The 19,333-nt window shown below is 40.0% G+C and overlaps 1 protein-coding gene across 3 annotated transcripts in view; it reads left to right on the forward strand.

Moving 5' to 3' along the window:
- Positions 1–19,333, forward strand: part of trpm7 (transient receptor potential cation channel, subfamily M, member 7) — a 67,782-nt gene that overhangs the window by 19,438 nt on the left and 29,011 nt on the right. For 2 of the 3 annotated variants that reach the window (XM_088079804.1, XM_088079789.1), the window contains exons 9-26: positions 1,854–1,977; positions 2,334–2,406; positions 4,473–4,573; positions 5,012–5,146; positions 5,242–5,295; positions 5,382–5,522; positions 5,925–6,059; positions 6,220–6,497; positions 6,620–6,848; positions 8,655–8,810; positions 9,140–9,283; positions 13,400–13,528; positions 13,695–13,946; positions 15,169–15,379; positions 16,290–16,422; positions 16,550–16,728; positions 16,948–17,080; positions 17,823–18,625. In XM_088079804.1, coding sequence (XP_087935930.1) covers positions 1,854–1,977; positions 2,334–2,406; positions 4,473–4,573; positions 5,012–5,146; positions 5,242–5,295; positions 5,382–5,522; positions 5,925–6,059; positions 6,220–6,497; positions 6,620–6,848; positions 8,655–8,810; positions 9,140–9,283; positions 13,400–13,528; positions 13,695–13,946; positions 15,169–15,379; positions 16,290–16,422; positions 16,550–16,728; positions 16,948–17,080; positions 17,823–18,625 — 3,410 coding nt within the window. The remainder of the gene's footprint in view (positions 1–1,853; positions 1,978–2,333; positions 2,407–4,472; positions 4,574–5,011; positions 5,147–5,241; positions 5,296–5,381; positions 5,523–5,924; positions 6,060–6,219; positions 6,498–6,619; positions 6,849–8,654; positions 8,811–9,139; positions 9,284–13,399; positions 13,529–13,694; positions 13,947–15,168; positions 15,380–16,289; positions 16,423–16,549; positions 16,729–16,947; positions 17,081–17,822; positions 18,626–19,333) is intronic. The other variant, XM_088079797.1, reaches the window with a different exon arrangement.

A 19,333-nucleotide genomic window follows, 5' to 3' on the forward strand; every position in this document is an offset into this window, starting at 1 on the left:
TGCACGCACTTCTGAGAAAGGTTGTGAGACAATCATAGATGACCACCATGCATGTCTTAAACCTAAGTGTGTCCATGAACTCAAACTAGTTGTGTAGTTGAGGATTTGTTGATATCAATCAATTAATCAAGTTTAACTTTTAATCTCAGAGTTGCTTTTATGGAAAAAGTGTCTTTTTGTTGGTTGACATGCATAAAGTATTTGTCCACTCCTGGCCATGTTCATACAAAAAGGTTGGGAATTTTTACAGCCTGTCACAGGAGACGTGCACAGATCCAGAGCAGACATGATGAAGGTTTTGTCCATTCCTCTAAAGTTGTCTTAATAGGAAAAGGCTGATGGAATGTAGATGTGGTAAATAAAAGTAGTACGGAAAATTGCATAATAGAACAAAGAAAACACTTTAATACACTTTGAGTGATCGTGAGACTCCACGATGCTGCTGACGATTTATAATGTATACTGCAGGAGGAGATTATTCAGCAATGAAATCCAATTTGTACGTGCTTCTTTCCAAGACATAAAATCAAAATAAATGAATGCAAGTGATTGAAGGCTGTTCATGCACTGCAGACACTGCCCAGGTGCGGTCTTTTACAATTGTCTTTGAATCCTGTTGAAAAGGTTCTCAAAACGTGTTCTCTGTGTGCTCAGGGTTTTTTCTGGCTAAGTGGAGACTGAGGTTGCATCATGTGCACACACTTGCATGTTTACCGTGTCTTCAGCTGGCCTAAGCAAACACTTTGTAGAAGCAACAATTTGAAGAGTTATAATAATTCTATTATTAAAAACATTACAACTTTTTGTACGGGATCCCTTTAGATCTGGCCCGATTGTTACATAGATAATCAGTGGTGTCTTCAATGTGAATCCAGGGAAAATACATTTTTATCTGAAATTTCCGTAGTGCTCCCAGTAATATTTGTTCCTAAAGAGTACTGAAGTAGTAGATGACATGACCTGGTTAAACTATGTTTAAGAAAGAGAACATGACTACTGAGTACTGATCTACTGAATCTTGTAAAACAATTTAATTCTTTTGGCAAAATACTATTTCCACAAAGCTAGATGTCCTCCTGTTGAGTAATCCTGTCTCACACTCTTTTCATAAGGCGGTCTAGCCTTTATTTTTAATATTTTTTATTTCTAATTTAATTAATTGGCTTTTTTCAGTATTTGTGGCAGATGTGTTCTCAGATGTGTTGTAATTAACTGATATTATGTTTTACAAATGTCTATTTGAACTTTATCGATAAAACGTGAAAAACGTTGATATAAAAAGAGCTACTTTATTTCCTATTCATTCTTTTCACTGGTACAAATGTTTTAGTCCCTGCATTCAGGCACACATTGCAACAGCGTTTATAAATGCTATGTGGTGATTTAAATTATATTAAAACATCAAACAGCAGGGAAAATGAGTTATTTATTTATATATATATATATTTTTAGTGATTTGTTTGCTTTAGTGAAAAAGACGTTATTAGTGGCAACCCTGTTGCTTTGTTGATGTCAAGCTGTAAACAAAAATGGACAGCTCTTTCCTCCCTCTTCGGCAGTTTTGGCAGCGCCTTTCTCTGTGCATTGTGCTGATTAGGATATAGCACCGCCACATCAGCTTTCTGTTACAAAGGACAGATCCAATAAGTGCACTGCTAGTTAGAAAGAAAGTATTTTTCATGAAGACACCCATGAGAATTTTTTCGAGAGCTGGAGATTTGACGGAGGCAGCCTCCGCATAGTTCTCCGTGCAGGAAAAAACCCTGGCGCTGGAATTAAACCTGTGTTTTAAGCGTTTAACAGCTGTGTGGGTTTGAGTCGTGTAACCGTTTTATAATGTATTTCCTTTACAGTCGTCTTCCTGATGGAGTGGAGACTGACATCATCGCAACCATCAAGAAAACGTTCAACTTCAGTCAGAGCGAAGCCATCCATCTCTTTCAGACTCTGATGGAGTGCATGAAGAGCAAAGAATTGGTACATTCATACAAACTTTTAATTGCATATTTTAATCCCTTTCATACACTTGTAATTATTCATGTTCATCTTTTATTTAACTCTTCCCAATATAATGAGTGCAGCAGTAAAATAAACTTGCAAAGAGAGTTTTTTTGATAACATTTCTGGTAACAGAACACAAAAGCTTCTGGAGAATTGAAAGAAACTAGAGAAGCTTTAGACTAAATGAACAATTTGAAGCCACAGAGACAACTGTGATGGTCCCACTATTAGTTTTTATAAAGTCATATATCACATATCACATACTCTTGAAACATCTGGATAACGTCTGTGGGAACATGTTGATAAGTGCTATCTTGTTTCTTGAAAAACAGATCACTGTGTTTCACATCAGCTCAGAGGAAACCCAGGACATTGACGTAGCCATTCTGAGGGCTTTACTCCAAGGTTAGTGCATGACTTCTCTCTGAACCTTTTTTCCCCCAAACAATTTCTTTAATAAAGGAACTGAGTCACAAAAGTCACATAAAGTTGACTCAGACTATTCATACGCTGAGGCTGTTGGCATTGGGAAATAAAGATTTCGAGACTTTGTAATGTTTTCATTCTGATATCGATATGCTTTGAGAACAGCGTTCCCCCCCGTGTGCCCTTCTCTTTGTGTTCCTGAGGAGATCATGTTGCCCACATTCACAGGGCCTCTTAATACCAACACTGTCAGTCACTTTGCTGAATGTCTCAGTCCAATTCCTCTCTTTTTGGAGTCTGTTAGAGAAAGAGAAAAAGTTGGACATTCACCTGAGTGAGTCTCACTTTTTCTTTCATAATGCTGTAGAGGATCTTTGTCTTTAAAAAATGATAATGCACTTGAAATAAAAAGAAGAAAAATACCCACTTAATGATAATTTAAAACTAACTGTTGTATGAACATTGGCATGCTTCCGCTCAAGTATTTAAAAAATTATTCACCTGAAAGAGGGGTGTTTGTGCTTACTGAATGTAGAAGGGCGCAGCAGCTTTGATAATTCAAGCTTATTTAGACAAAAGCAAGGAATTTGTGAGTGACTCCAGCTGATCGATAGTCTGGTGGAACAGGTTTAGACACTCAAAAGACAAACGATCTGTGACTGAAAATGTCCGCTCAAGTAAATATTTATCCTCCTAAGGCGCAGTCATCCTGGTCAAACAGTAACTCATCCTCAAAAGGACCCTGGAGTACAAAAGCTCTCAGGCCTCCTTAATGATATTGAGTGCTGCTTAAAGATCTTTCTCTCTGCTTCTGTGATTCAATTCACTTAGCAGGTGGAATATTAAATGTGAAGTTTTAAGAAGTTACCAGAAATGTCAGCGCTGTTGTTAAAGGAATACTTCACCCCCCAAATAAATAGTTGTATATCAATTAATCACCCCTCTGTAACTTTTAATTTGTGAAGAACACTTTGTTTTTCTTGTGTGGTGAACAAATAATCCAAGAAGAGTGAAAAGTCTTGATAAATTGAAGTCATGGGGGTCTGCCTTTAAAAACAGCAAGTTGAATGAACTCAAAACTTATCTATGTTATCTTTTAAGTCAGACTCCATTAAAAAAAACAGTAATTTTACCTCTCTGAACACAGAAGTTTTTGATCAACCCACTACCTCAATCCTCAATCAATTAGTTTGGGGTATTGTGTGACTTTGGTAAATCTGAACTAACCCTTTAAAACGCCAAAGTCACACAATAACCGAAGCAAACTAACTGACTTAGGCAGCAGCAGACTACCAGCTCATGTGCTCAGTGAGGTAAAATTGTTGTTTTTTTTCAATGAAATCTGGCTCTGAAGAGAGCGCATGAGCATACAACTTCATAAATGAGACTTGGATTATAATGCCCGAGTTGTGTGAGAGTTTGTAAACTGATGTTTGGATGTAGGGTTGCTGTTATTTTACACAGGCCCCTATGAATGAAAATGAATCAAGAATTTTATGAGTTTTTGGATTCTTTGTTTGCCGTGGAGGCATGCGTGAAAAAAGTATTTTCCCATGAATTCACTAACTTGGGATATGTACTAATGGTCATTTAAGGTTGAAGTATTCCTTTTAAAGCTGAATACATCCTCTTTTTCTCGTGTGTAAGATAATGCAGACAGACCACCTGAAAACTCAGGTTATTTTGAATTCAGTCGAGTGAATTTATTCCAATCAGATTGCCACTGAGATTCTTATTTGTCATCTGCACAATCAGTTCTGCGCCCAGTGATTATGATCATTTGATTCAGATGGATCCTAGAGGACAATAAAGCAGATTAGTGTGGAAGAGAGCCGTACACTGAACAGGGATTCACTTTGTAGTCTAATCTGCTGCGTTGCTGTATTAGTGTGTAATTGACTGTATTACTGCCCTGGCCCTGCTCTACTAACCCCCTCTAATCCTGCTAGCTGGCTAACAGGAAATACACAGTTAATAAGGCTTTACTCGCCTGGCAATTAATATCTTTGTATATGTTTACACGTGGCTGTACTTGTGTATTTCAGGCACAAACGAGTCTGCCTTCGATCAGCTGGTCCTGACTCTGGCCTGGGACCGCGTAGACATTGCCAAGAATCATGTGTTTGTGTATGGACAGCAGCTCCTGGTATGTATGTGTGTTTGTTTATCTGTGTGTGTGAGCCACAACTTTCAGGGATGTTTGCTTAGCTCAGCATTAGCTCCAAACCTTTGGACTCGCCCAAAGTGACCCCAGAATCTCTGCTAACCACAATCGACTGGACTTGGGCAGGCTGCCACGAACTGCTTGTCTTGACTGTAACATGAACCATATTACAGTTGTCTTCATAAGCTGCCCTCACTGCTTTTGTTTATTTTGAAACTTGGGAGAATCCTGGCTTTTGAGAGAGGATAGATGATATTTATTTATGTTTCCTCTGTGTGTGTGTGTGTGTGTTGTTTTTTTTCTCAATGTATTTTTTATTTTTTTATGCAGACATATTTTTGGTCTGCTTTCTCACTGTATTTGTTTTATAAATAATCATTTGGTTCATAAAAGTATGTTTATCTTTGTTTCTGTGTGTAGGTGAGCTCTCTGGAGCAAGCAATGCTGGATGCACTCGTGATGGACAGGGTGGATTTTGTCAAGTTACTCATCGAAAACGGTGTCAGCATGCACCGTTTCCTGACAATCAGTCGGCTGGAGGAGCTCTACAACACGGTAACATTATGAAACACATACCAGGGCTGTTTGTAAAGAGTATTTCCTTTTTTTTCTTTTAGTGTTGTAAATCTTTTTTCATATTTCTATTTTAGAAACAACCTCCCAACAACCCAGGTCTTCTCCACCTGGTTCGAGATGTTAAACAGGTGAAGTTCGTCCAGTTTTTATCGTCTGATGTTAACTAGAGTCTGGTCACTCTCACTCACCACTTTGTTTCTGTACCTTTTTGCAGAGTCATCTGCCTCCAAATTATAAGATCACGTTGATTGATGTGGGCCTGGTTATTGAGTACCTGATGGGCGGGACTTACAGGTGCAACTACACCAGGAAACGCTTCAGAATCATTTACAACAATCTCCATGGCAACAATAGGGTGAGTTAGAACTGTTGCAACGAGCCAAGATCGCATTACATCACCTACCATGGGGAGTGTTTATTGTTCTGCTGCAGCGCTGTGCTTTCTGGTAGCTGTATGTTTTCTAACTATTGAGCAAAAGTGAATGCCAAAGACCTTTTTATCTGTTTTCTCTGGTCATGTCACATCACTTTCAAAAATATTTGCGTGTTTTCACTGCACACACACAGCCCAGTTTTACAAAAAGACCATCTTTCTAGTGGTGTAATTGGTTGTGTGGATGTATTAAAAAATTTGCAGTAACATTTCATACATTGTACTACTGATGTTAGACCACAAACCTGTTGAATGAATTGTGAACTGTAGTAAAAGTCAGTGGCAGTTTACTAATTTGAAATTGTTTTTTTATGTTCTGGGCAGAGGTCAGGTCGCCACACAGCAGGTCCTGGTTCTCATTTGAGGAAAAGTCACGAGTCTTTTAGCATGCAGGCTGACAAGAAGGAGAAGACAAGGCACAACCACTTCATCAAAACTGCACAGCCATACAAACCTAAGGTAAGTGTTCAATAGAAAGAGCAAGTCTTCTTCAGACTAGAGCATCCCACACATGCCTTAAAACAAAAAAGTCTAGAGAGAAAGATCTTTCTCTGCATCTAAGTGTCATCCAAGTGTTTCTGCTTCTACCTTTCTCACTGCTCCTTCTCTCTCTTCGTAGCTTGAGTCTTCCACTGAGCAGAACAAAAAGAGAATCAAAGAAGAGATCGTGGACATAGATGACCCAGAGACGCGGCGCTTTCCCTACCCTTTCAATGAGCTTTTGGTGTGGGCAGTGCTGATGAAGAGGCAGAAAATGTCGCTCTTCTTCTGGCAGCATGGAGAGGAGAACATGGCGAAGGCACTGGTGGCCTGTAAGCTTTGCCGATCGATGGGCTACGAGGCCAAGAAGAGCGACGTGGTGGACGACACCTCAGAGGAGCTGAAGGAGTACTCAAAGTAAGTTTTCCTCTGGCTGTAAATCATGTCAGGTAGATATGAAATTCTCACATTTTTTTCATAAAAGTAATGGTATGAATTCAAAAAACTGTGCTGGTGTGTTTGGGTGTGTTTGTTTTCAGTGAGTTTGGGACATTAGCAGTGGACCTGCTGGAGGAGTCGTTCAGGCAGGATGAGACTATGGCCATGAAGCTGCTCACCTACGAGCTAAAGAACTGGAGCAACTCCACCTGTTTGAAGCTGGCTGTCTCCTCCCACCTGCGGCCCTTTGTGGCTCATACCTGCACCCAGTTGCTGCTGTCAGACATGTGGATGGGACGGCTGAACATGCGCAAGAACTCCTGGTACAAGGTTCATGTTCCATCTAGATTTTTATTTTTGGTAACAAATGGAAAAACAAGGACTGGAGGCAGTGCTTTGCTTTTCAGTGGCTGCAAAGGTTTGACAGTGTGAATTATTAGTCTAATACAAACATTAAACCATCCTGTAGTGGTTTAATATTTGTATTTGGTGAAGTTTTGCCAACAGGTGCAGTGTTCCAGAACCCTGAACAAAGGTCTGTTTTCATATCTAATCCCAATCTCACTTAAAGTACTTCGAGGTGTTAAAATGCCACTGTGTTGAATGATTCACGGTGATACAGGGAACAAACTGTTTATTAAAACTCTTTATCTCAAGTGTTGACCACGATTGCCAGTTCAGGATAACTACGTTGTTGACTAAATTAGGTCAGAATATTCAAGATCACACACACACACACACACACACACACACACACACACACACACACACATATATATATATATATATATATATATATATTATATATATTATATATATTATATATATTATATATATATATAATATGGCTCATGTGTTCACATTACTTTTTATTTACCTAAGAGTGTCATCAACATTTTAACCAACAAAACGCCAGTATAAAGAGCAGATTTTTCCCTACCATTTTATGACTTGGGCGAAGTACATCAAAAAAAACTACGCTAAATTGTATTTATATGTGATATTTTAATATTTTTTCACATTACAATTTCCTTGTCTGAGTATTCTTAAGATTAAAATTAATTAAAAGTTAATTGCTCTTTGATCGGTTGTAGTTACATTATTATACTATTAAATAATCGTTATATCAGTGGCATTAAATGGTCTTGTCCATGGATTTAGGGGGACATATTGGAAAAAAAGAAATATAATAAGTATGTAGTGTATAATCACCTGAAAGTAAGAATTGTCATATTTTCATTACCTTAGAATGAGCCATTTATATCTACATTGGGAGTTTTCATATGTCATATTGCATTGTCGTGTTTCTACAGTGGCCCAGAATGGACAAACCAAACACATTTGTTTTTTCACATTAGCCACCATACATGGAAGCCCATCTGCTACAAGAGTATTGGAAAAACACTGACTTTTTAAATGCAAAACTGCTTTAGTCAGTGTTTTGGCAGTTTGAATCCCTTGTCCATTTGTTTTGGAGAGGAAGATACCTCTGCCAATAATGTGACTGGCAAAATACTGTACCTCTTTAATGTCCGGTTTTAAAGAAATCAGAGGGAAAAAAATGAGCACACTGACATGTGGTGGGTGAGCCGTCCCTCTCCAACATGCAAAACAGCATCAGGGAAACACTGATTTTGTAACATTAAACTGCTCTATTTGGTGTTATTTTTTCCCACCTGATCTTTTTGATTTGGAGTGGAATAGACCTCTGTGGACAATTTGGCTCCTGTTGAAAGCCACATGAAAAATAAACAATGGGGAAAGTTTCATCTAGTTGCAATGTGCAGTCCTCACTGCTAAAACCCCTGTATCTTACACACTGAAACTTAAAAATGACAACAGTATTGTTAAGCGCAATTGCTTCTGGAACACTATGTCATCCACCAAAATTAGCTGTTGTGACAGGTCCTCGCAGGTGACCTCTTTGTGGGAATTTTCCCAGCGAGTCTTGAACCCTGTTTACTGTACTGTTTTTGTCACTGGTTCTATAATACAGGAAACATTCACATTAGTTGAAGCAGTTTAGTTGTGCACTTGGGTAATAGAACACTTGGGATTCATTAGTGTGTGTAATTCAAAAGACTCTTTCGACAAATATAGAAGCATCCACCCACATGAGTGTGCATTTGTCTCTAGGTGATTCTGAGTATCTTGGTGCCTCCTGCCATCCTCCTGTTGGAGTACAAATCCAAGGCTGAGATGGCTCACATCCCTCAGAGTCAGGACGACCACCAGATGACCATGGAGGACAGCGAACACAACTTCCAGAACATTGCTGAAGACATCCAAATGGTTCGATTTACTCAGTCCTTCTGTTTTTGTATTTTTGTCCTTCGCTTTTTCCTTTTAGTTTGAAAGATGCAATATATGATCCTAGCGTGTCCAAAATAACAGGCGTTATGTCTGTTGTATAAAAAGACAGAAATCACATTTTTGTTGATAAATAATCTTTTGCACTTTGAGCCTTAAATTCCTTTCTTTGTGTTTCTTTTTAATCTGCCATTTATTTGCTTTCTTTTTTTCACTCACATTCTCCTCTTTACTTTTCTCTCTGTCTCTTATTCTCTCTCCACATTGTGGCCCGCTGTTATCTAATTTGGGCCTCTTTAACCTCTCTGCAGGATGTGTTCAAGGAGGCCAGATCCCACGACCACGTGGAGGCAAAGAACGACATGGAGACACACATTCGCTCCAGGAAGCTGCCCTTAACCAGGAAAATTTATGCCTTCTACCACGCTCCCATTGTCAAGTTCTGGTCCAACACGGTATGGAGATTACAGAAGAGAATACACACACACACACACACACACACACACACACACACACACACACACACACACACACACACACACACACACACACACACACACACACACACACACACACAGTTGTCTACACATCCATTCCACCATCTTTTTTATGGTTGTTTATCCAGGCAGGATTCAGGGCGACAGGAGAACAGACCAGTTCTTACCCAGGAGTAGTAACTTAATACAGGTTGTTTAAGATTTCGCTGTGAAAAGAAGAACATTTGCTTGATCTTTTCCTTCTGCAAAGTGATTCCTTTGGCGAGTGTAGTTCAGTAGAAAGAAAATAATTCATACATGAAACTGCTCACAGCAAGGTCTGTGGATTATCTTGAGTAGCCTTGTTATGATTTCAGAAAGAGACACTGCTGCTGAGCTTTTCAGTCTATTTTGTGGCACTGCATCTCCATTATTTTGGAGGGAAGGAAGATAATCTCCAACACTTGGTATCTCACACCAAAACAATCCAGATTGATCAATAGCACTGCAGGTAAAAGGAAAAATATTTATTTTTGATTTGGACTGAACTGTCCCTTTACTGCTTGAGGCTCCCTTTACAAGGTCAGACACATCCCTGCAGATGTCACTCTGTACATGAATACCACAAACAAGAGAAGGGGACAAGGTGCAACCTTATCAGACACCAACACAGAAAGTTACAGGACGCTAAGAATGGAGACATAGCTCTCTCACTACATGTATTTTAACATTCACAGAGTGGACGGATACTCTCACAGCACCGCCCACAGGAAAGCTAAGGGAACACAGTCATACATTTCCCAACGTCGTGTTAAGATCCCTCTAATTTCTGTGAGAAGTATTTCTTCTGGATTGTTAGCAGAATCTAATACAGAATTGACAGATTTCACTATGTTTTAACATTGCTGGAAACATTTGGGTTAATTTAGGGGTACAACTTAACACAATATGTAACAATGGTCTAGTTGATTTTAAAGACTTTGATGCAGAAATGTTACTTATCATATTATACATTTAACTTTAAAACGCCTCCTTATAGACCACAGTCGGTCAAGAAAGTGACAGATGTAGCAATTAAAGCTTATTTTAGACCAATTTTCATGAATACACACTCATTACTGTCACGTTTACAATCCTGCACGGGATTATCACTCATCTCTTCTTACCTCTTCTAATGTTTATTTATGCACACAAGCCTGAGGCTGGTTCTCAGGAGCCTGGGAGTCATCATTGAGGGTTTTATTTGCATCAAAAGAGTTGTTTTTCAGGCTGTTCAAGACTGAGAGGCGCTGATACCATCAGTGAAACTGCCGGTCGATATAATGCAGCCTGTGCCCGAGCTTATCTAGATCTGCCTTACCTGCTTTTCAACACATCAGAGCAGCTCACAACCAGAGCTTACCCATCAGATAGGATGTGTTAATGGCTGATTTTCCAACGGTTCACACCTCTCATGTTAAGGTTCAGCAGCTTCTCAAATCCAAGTTGTACCAAGAAACTGGACGTGTGTGTCAGAGTGTGCGTGCGTGTGTGTGTGTGTGTGTGTGTTTGTGACTTTACCTGCCTATATGAACAAACTTTCCCACAGTCCGGAGTATGGTTGTACAGAAGAGCTCCTTTCTGTGTCAAAAGCAGGTCAAACTTCTGTGGGGAGTTTGTGTCCTATTAGGAGACAACCATGTGGCTTGAACCTGTTTCTATAGAAGAAAAAAAAAAGAGAACACAAGTTTAAATAACGTACTGAAATTTCTTACATCAAGTTCCCTCAGCCTTGTTCAGACCAAAACACTCAAGTTGAATGAGTTAAAAAAACATGACTGAGAGGCTACAGTCAACAGCAGAGGCTTTGAGAGGCTGTACTTTGCTTTGAGTTACATGCTAATGTGCTCACAGCGACAGTGCTAACATGCTGATGTTTACTTTGTTCACCATCTTAGTTTAAGAATCTGAGCTTGCCTTTTGCTAATTAGCACCAATCATACGCTAGAGCCTGACTCATCAGATTTTCAAAACCGATACCAATTTCAGAGCTGGAAAAAAAAATGTTTTTTTGACATGGCAGCTGATATAGTGAATTTTTGAACTGGAATAAAAATAGAAGTTTTCTATGTAGAATGAGCACTGATTTTGCACAGAGATGTGCAGACAAATCTACTCAGGCGGTTTGTTTTTTAAATGAATATCTTTATTAAAGAAAATTTAACATTTTTATACATAGTCGATTCTAGAAATGAACCAGTGACTTGATTTGTCAGATCCATGGCATATTTTTGCTTTGCAGGTATTTGCAAACACCTACATCACCATCTTTGGAGAGGCAGTTCCACACTTTACTGCACTGTTCACTGTCTCTTTTCAGCCCTCTTTAGGTAATGGAGAAGATAACATTTAATTTAGGGTGGGCTTTTTTAGGATGTAGAAATAACAGTTTATTTTAACTGGACATGTATTTTATGTATAAAATTAATCCGGTGCATCTGAGGTTAGGAATGTCATCAGTTTTGGTGGAATTTGGTCAAAATTTGGTTAAAAATGTAATTTGTCCACCAAAAAATGGTGGACAAATCAAAATTTTACCCAATAGTAGTGCCAGATGAAAAATGAAGGGTTCACTATGACAGTTTATCCTGAGAGTGGTGTGAATGTCGTGTGCATTAAGATCTGTTTTGGCCTGTGGAGGGCAGAAGAACACACAACACTAATGTCACTTCACAGTACGAATTGTTGTGACTTACATGAGGTTGATGGGAGGTGAATAGCCTAATTACGTACAGTATCTATCTTAAATGTTGCCATAAAAATACAGAGTATTCCAGCTTTAAATTAGTATGAGTAGGATAAAAAAACGTCCTTCTCTTTTTCTTATATAATCCCCTGAACCACTCACCCCTCCCTTCTGAGAGCAGAGTTTGTTGGGAACTGTGATTTTCACTGGAGACGGAGAAAATGAAATTCCTCCTCTCTCACACAGTCCTTATCCACATAGCAAACCGCCAGCTGAGCTCTGAGGGCTCAGAGGCCTCGGTCAAAATGGCAGGCTATTTGCTCTCGACTCAAAGCGCCATGATGAGGTTCAGCCCCCTCAGAGGGCCTCAGCTGACCTCGTCTCAAAATATCTCAGAGAGAAGAAGCCCCTCTTTGGAGCAGTCTGAATTTAGAGGCTCTTAAGTATCATATATATATATATATATATATATATATACAAACAGTAGAAATTTACATCACCAACAATCATGGCGCATGTAGTTTAAGAAACTACAAGAAACTTATATTTTGGGGACAAAACAGAAGTGTTTTCATGAGCCCTAACGCCTTGTGTCTTTAAGATCGTAATCTGGGTAGTATATAGATCTGTTTTGGAAGCAAGTAAGAGAAAGACACAACTAATTTTTAATGGTATTTTTCTTCTTTTTTTAACACAGCTTTTTGAAGGATGCATAACAATGAGGCAAATTAACTACAGCAAACAAAGTAAACATAAATGTCTTTATTAATGTAAAACCACGTCTAGCAATGTAATTCGTAAATTAAATTAATGACAAAAATTAATGACATACTTGTCTAGGAGGAAGAGAGCCAATTCGAGGTCAGTTTTGAATCCTTTCAAATCCCACAATACGTTCCATTTGTTGAATGGCCATCCAAGGATGGCTCGTGTTTTCACCTCTGTCCCATTTATTTATTTATTTATTTATTTATTTATTTTCTTAGGTCTGTTCTTTTTCTCTCTGATGATCCTGCTCCATCATCAGCTATAACCAAAAAAATGCAACGTCAAAAATAAAATTCTCTTAAGATAAATCTTCCTTTTAGCTGGCTAAACTACTACTTAGTGAGAAACTTTGCCTGGTTCATCTGTATCATCTGATTTTGCTGGCAATCTGTTGTGTTGACAGGCATTAAGAATAACTATAAGAAATAGTTGATCTTCTCACTAATGGTCCTGTTTGCTTTGGTCATATAGAGGCATGAGTATTAAACTGAGACATAACCAGTTAATATCTCAGCTTTGAAGTTTTTTGGAGAATACATTCTTTGCTTAAAGTTGAAGAAGTGTGGTATGTTATGTTATTATTGTGTGTCTTCCATCGTCAGCTCTTTTACCTGGGCTTCTTGATGTTCTACTCATATGTGGTCCTGGTGAAAATGCCCACGTGGCCTTCTCCTCAAGAGTGGGTGGTCATCCTCTACATATTTACCTCTGCCATTGAGAAAATTCGAGAGGTATGTGGAATAAAGATTTTAAGACGTGTATTATAATATAATTAAGGAAGTGAAGTTACCATGTTTTCTGTAGTCCTTTAAACTCCACCATTAACTTCAAATTAACTAATCTCTTTGTCATTATTTCCAAATTTCTTCTCCTTCTCCTTGTCTTTTTCTTCTCCAGATGTTTATGTCTGAAGCAGGCAAAATAAGCCAAAAGATAAAGGTGTGGTTCAGTGACTATTTTAATGTGTCTGACTTTCTGGCCATTGTGACCTTCTTTATCGGCTTTGGCCTGAGATTGGCTGGAGGCGAAGCCTTTGTCCCCGGGAGGACGGTGTATTGTCTCAATATCATCTTCTGGTACGTGCGACTCCTGGATATTCTGGCCGTCAACCAGCAAGCTGGACCGTACGTCATGATGATCGCTAAGATGGTGAGTTCTTGTGAGAGTGAGAAGTCACACAATGAAATTAACATTTTTGTACACAGCTATTTTTCGTGTATTCACATATTGCTCATAAATACGCCTTTTTATTAAATCATTTTAAACATTCACATTTAAATAGCATTGATCATCATCATGCTGTTAACAGGTATTGTAACCTGCTGTGTTATCCTGAGCAGCCCCATCAGTTGTAGAGCAGACTTTTCACCAGGCCTGCTATCATTTTGTTCATTTCCTGTGCTCCATGTTGTAGTTTTACCAAAGTATTCATGTTCATGTTGTTTACCCTCTACAGAATATTGGATGAAATGATTTTAAATATACTTGCTTTCTTGCAGAGCTGAGCTAAATACGAAGCTAGTGACATCAGATGATTAGCGTAGCATTGCTTAGCTTAGCATAAAGACTGGATGCAAGGAGAACTGCTGTCCTGGGTATGTCCGAAGCTAAAAAAAAAAAAAACAAACTACTTACCAGCACATTTAAATTTTACCAGCACTGTATATCCTATTTGTTTAGTCTACACTACCTAACTAACAAAAGTACAAAACAGACAACCTGGTTTTTAGGGAGTTGCATTTAGAACTATCTTTGGTTGCGCAATTGACTTCCGACAGTCTAATTATTGAGCTGATAGGCTTTTTTCTTCCTGTAGACACAGCCGGGCTGGCCATTTCCCCTGGTTTCAGTCTTGAAGCTAATCTAAGCTACCCAGCCACTAGTTGTAGCTTTTTTCTTTGTAGAGATCTCTGAGTGTTTTTGATCTTCTCATCCAGTTCACACCAAGAAAGCAAGTGTGTTTTCCTCCTCTAAAAAAAAGAAGATTTAATTGGAACACAAGTTTTCATCATTCATAGCTTTTAAGTAAACCTAAAAAACCCTTCATCATTACTCTGTCTGCCCTGGGGATTTCAGTACCGACATTATCAGGACTTTTTACCCAGCTGCTGTAATAAATAATTGCATTGGAAACAGGCGACAGCAAATCAAAGAATTAAAGAACGTGGCCTGGTTTTGATTTTTTCTTTTGTAACAAATCGTTGTATTAAAAGTGAAGGGACTGATTTTGGAGTGCTGATTTTGGATCCCCAGAGTAGACGTGTGCACTAAAGAAACTCTCTGGATGTACATTATAAGTCCAATATTGTTTCAAGTAGTTATAATACCATCAGTCATGTCTTTGATTCAGCATCTGTAATATCTCTTGCAGGTTGCCAACATGTTTTATATTGTGGTGATAATGGCTATAGTCCTGTTGAGCTATGGCGTACCTAGGAAAGCCATTCTGTACCCACACGAGGAGCCCAGCTGGACGCTGGCCAAAGATGTGGTCTTTCAGCCGTACTGGATGATGTATGGGGAAGTGTATGCCTATGAAATCGATGGTAAGGACGATGAGGATGGTAGGGGAGATTACGAGGGTAAGAGCAGTTTTATTCAAACATACAACAATTAAGTAATTGTCACTTCAGTTAAGCGCATTTGAAGCTTGATAGAACAAAACACTTGGCTGTGTTCATAAGGTTTCACACACCATTGAAATTAATCACGTTTATTACTGTCAATATGACCCAGAAACCCAGAAAAAGTCAGATGTCAGTTGACAGACATTCAAAATGTTTCTCTGAAAAAAATCGATAGTTCCAATTCAATTTCTTGTACCTGTCAGTGTTTGCAGTGAATGTGTCAGCTTTTTAAAAAAACTTTTTACATTTACAGTTAATTTCAATTAATGTTTCAGGGGCGATGATACCAATAGCTGTTACCGCAGTTTAAACATAAAAATTAGTACATGAAATAAAAATCTCAGCAGGGTTTTATATTAAGGGGACAGTGTGTAAGATTTTAGGGGAGTTGAGGGCATCTAGCGGTCAGGATTGCAGATTGCAACCAGCAGGAACCTCTCCCAGTCAGAATTTCTCCAGTGTTCTTTGTTCGGGAGGTTTTAACTGGGAGCTTAATTATCTGCAGGGGTCTCTTCCCCCCCAAAACAAACAGACCTAGTGATTTACACTGGTAAAACACTGAATACAGCAGTTTCATGTCACAAATCAGTATTTTTCCGCTGCTGTTCAGCTAGCCCAATATATCCTCCTAAATGTGACACTCTGAACCTTAAAAACAATTAATATTTTAATGCCATTTTAAGGCAGTATTGTCCTTCTCTTTCGTCTTAGTATTTATCCGTCTGAGTCAGATTTAAACTCTCACAGGACAGAAAGTTAGTGACAGATATCGCAAACGAACAAGATATCATTATGGGGAATATAATTTTCTATATTTGGGGGTTGTATGTGTTTGCACATCCTGAAAGGCTCCTCCTCTTTACAGTGTGTGCCAATAACAGTGATCCACAAGTCAAGCCCCTGTGTGCAGCAGGAGTGTGGCTGACTCCTCTTTTACAAGCAGTCTACCTCTTTGTACAGTATATACTAATGGTCAACCTCCTCATCGCCTTCTTCAAGTAAGTGCACAACATTTCAGTGCTAAATCCAGAATAATGTGGGTACTGATTAGTCTTGTGTTAAATCTTCAAATATATTCTCATCTCATCATCATCCTCATTGTCGTTTCTGTACTCTGTTTTCCAGCAACGTGTATCTGCAAGTGAAGTCCATTTCTAATCTGGTTTGGAAGTACCAGCGCTACCACTTCATTATGGCCTACCATGAGAAGCCTGTCCTCCCACCGCCCTTCATCCTCCTCTGCCATATCTACTCCCTCTTCTGTATGTGTAGGAAGAGGAAGAAGGAGCATACCTATGGACCAAGTATGACTACACTTCTGTCATTTTCTGGCATAAGCCTCATGTCTATTAAATGTTGGTTATTAAAAAGTAAGGCATTTTATACACATGTGATTGGCATAACAAATATTTGGCATTTAACTGCTTTATGTGCACAAAAGAAGACTATTTAACAAATATATGCTTAGCTGGGAAATAAAAAAAATCTCCAACAGTAACAAGCATGTGCTTTCCTTCTCTCAGAGCTGTTTCTCACAGAGGAAGACCAAAAGAAGCTTCATGATTTTGAGGAGCAGTGTGTGGAGACGTACTTTCATGAAAAGGATGATCAGTTTCACTCGGGGAGTGAGGAGCGCATACGTCTTACCTCAGAAAGGTGGGACTGTTACTGCTTTGTGGAGTTTTCTTGTGAATAAACAAATGTTACGGCTTTTAGGTTTTAGGTCTTTAGGTCTCCCTGCATCCTCATCTGCTGTAGTGAACTAGCACTTGAGTGGAGAATTAGCGCCACCTACTGCTTATCTTCATGACCCCACTCCCTGTATTTGTATAATAGTAGTGGATGAAAAAACATAAATTTGTGCTTCCTTTTTCATAATTTCTAAAAATTGGGTTAAATTGGGATGGAAACCCAACTACTGTTACTCACGAAGAGTCATAGTGTGTGTTCTTGAGGTCTAACAAACTTGTGTGCATGTGCATCCTTTTATTAGTGCCTTAGACAAACAGAAACAAGGATCACTCATACCACACTGCTCAGTGGCGCTTCTTGAGTTAAAATACTCCACAGTTTACCTTTAAGGCTTTCAAAATAATGTAGTGCTTGACATGAAATCAAATGAATAATATAACCTACTGAATGTACAGTAATTGTGAAATTGTGAATATTATTGTGAAAAAAGTTCCTTAAATTACAGAAAATGTTAAAACTTTTCAAATGAGTCGGTGAATATGCCATACTAGAGCTTTGGTCATTTATTAGAAATAAAGAAATTGGTCCTTTACATTTTATTCTTACCTATATAATAACATATATGTAAATTTTAATCTCAAATTAACAAACGTAGGTAAGACAAGCTGACCTGTGAGAAACTGAACCCACTGTTTGTCATTTCCAGGGTTGAGACCATGTGTATGCAGCTCAGGGAGGTCGGGAATAAGGTCAACTTTATAAAACGCTCTTTGCACACATTGGACTCCCAGATAGGCCACCTGCAGGACCTCTCTGCTCTGACTGTGGACACTCTGAAGACCCTCACAGCTCAGAGGGCGTCGGAGGCCAGCAAAGTCCACAATCAGATCACCCGGGAGCTCAGCCTCTCCAAGAACGTGGTCCCCAGCATCGCCCCCGTGGCAACAGACACTGGCCCCCACTCCAAATCTTCTGTGATAGGCAAACGCAGTGTGGGGGCCTACTTTGGCTCCTCCTTTCCCCAGTCAGGAGTCAACATTGCAGATTCTCTTTTTGGGATTGGTACAGGGGGAGGGGCTGGGACGGAAAGTAGTCGGAGAGTCGAGCCCAGCCCAGGAGCAGGACTGGGGCTGGACCCCAACCTGAATCCAGCATTGAGTCCAGAGAGGAGGGGGTTGTTTGGGCTCGGGCACCTTGCTGCAGAGGCTGGCTCCTCAGGCAGTGTTGGCTCCAGTGCCTTTGTCCAAAGTGCTGTGGCCATTTCCCCTCCGGAGCTGCGTCTCCGAGGCCACTCTCTCACCCAGAGTAAGCTGACCCGTCCACAAGAGCCGGGCCTTTCCGACTCCCCATCCAGCCTGCCCAATGTGCCCTCTCCCGGGGCTCAGTTCCACATCAGCAGCACCCCTTCCCAGCCCAGTGGCTCCAGCCACCCAGAACTCGCCCTAGCAGGGCTTTACCAGCAGCCTCTCCAGCCAGACAGCACCACTGTAGAGTTTGGGGCATTTGTGGGTAAGTATGAGACTCAGGGTGAATCTGTTGTTGATGAGGAGTTGACAGTGGAAGGTGAAAACTGTGTGTGTGTGTATCCTACTGTTGTCATTATCTCTAAGACTTCGGGCTCTGCTCAGCCTGCTTGCTCGCCTGCTTGTACTGCAAAGCCTGAGAAGACAGAGGGGTTAGGAAGGGGGAAGAGAGAGAGGAAGGTGGGTTTGGGGTACGTGAATGAGGCGTTTTGTGACGACGATGGAAGATTGGGCTCTCTGAGTAGACAGAGTACAGAAACTGAGGTCCCACTGGCTCCTGAAGCTGAATCCTCAGCGGGTGACTTGGTGCTCGGAAATGGCAACCTGCCAGGTTGTGCCCCTGCTGTGGCCCCCAGGAGACCCCACAGACGGAGGAGCAGGGCATGCAATGTGCTAGGACCACCTGCCCCATCAGCGTCCTCCTATGAGGGTCAAAATGGGTCAGATGTCCCGACTGACAAGAGGAACACGACAAGAGAGTCAAACACAGCCAGAGGTTTGAATTTCAGTCTGAGCTTAAGTTGAGGACTGCGTCTGCCGGGTGCTCGGGCCTGTCCATTTCCAGATCAGGATTCCAGTAGACCTTTCCCTGGTGCCCTTTTCTCTCTTTCCTATGATTTGTCTGAACTTCTTGTCTGACTTGTTTACTCTTTTTTCTCGTGTGGTTCTGAGGTTTTTTCATATGTTCATAAGT

The sequence above is a fragment of the Plectropomus leopardus genome, chromosome 1 (genome assembly GCF_026936395.1).
Source record: "Plectropomus leopardus strain MGB_pleo_1.0 chromosome 1, ASM2693639v1, whole genome shotgun sequence".
Lineage (NCBI taxonomy): Eukaryota > Metazoa > Chordata > Actinopteri > Perciformes > Serranidae > Plectropomus > Plectropomus leopardus.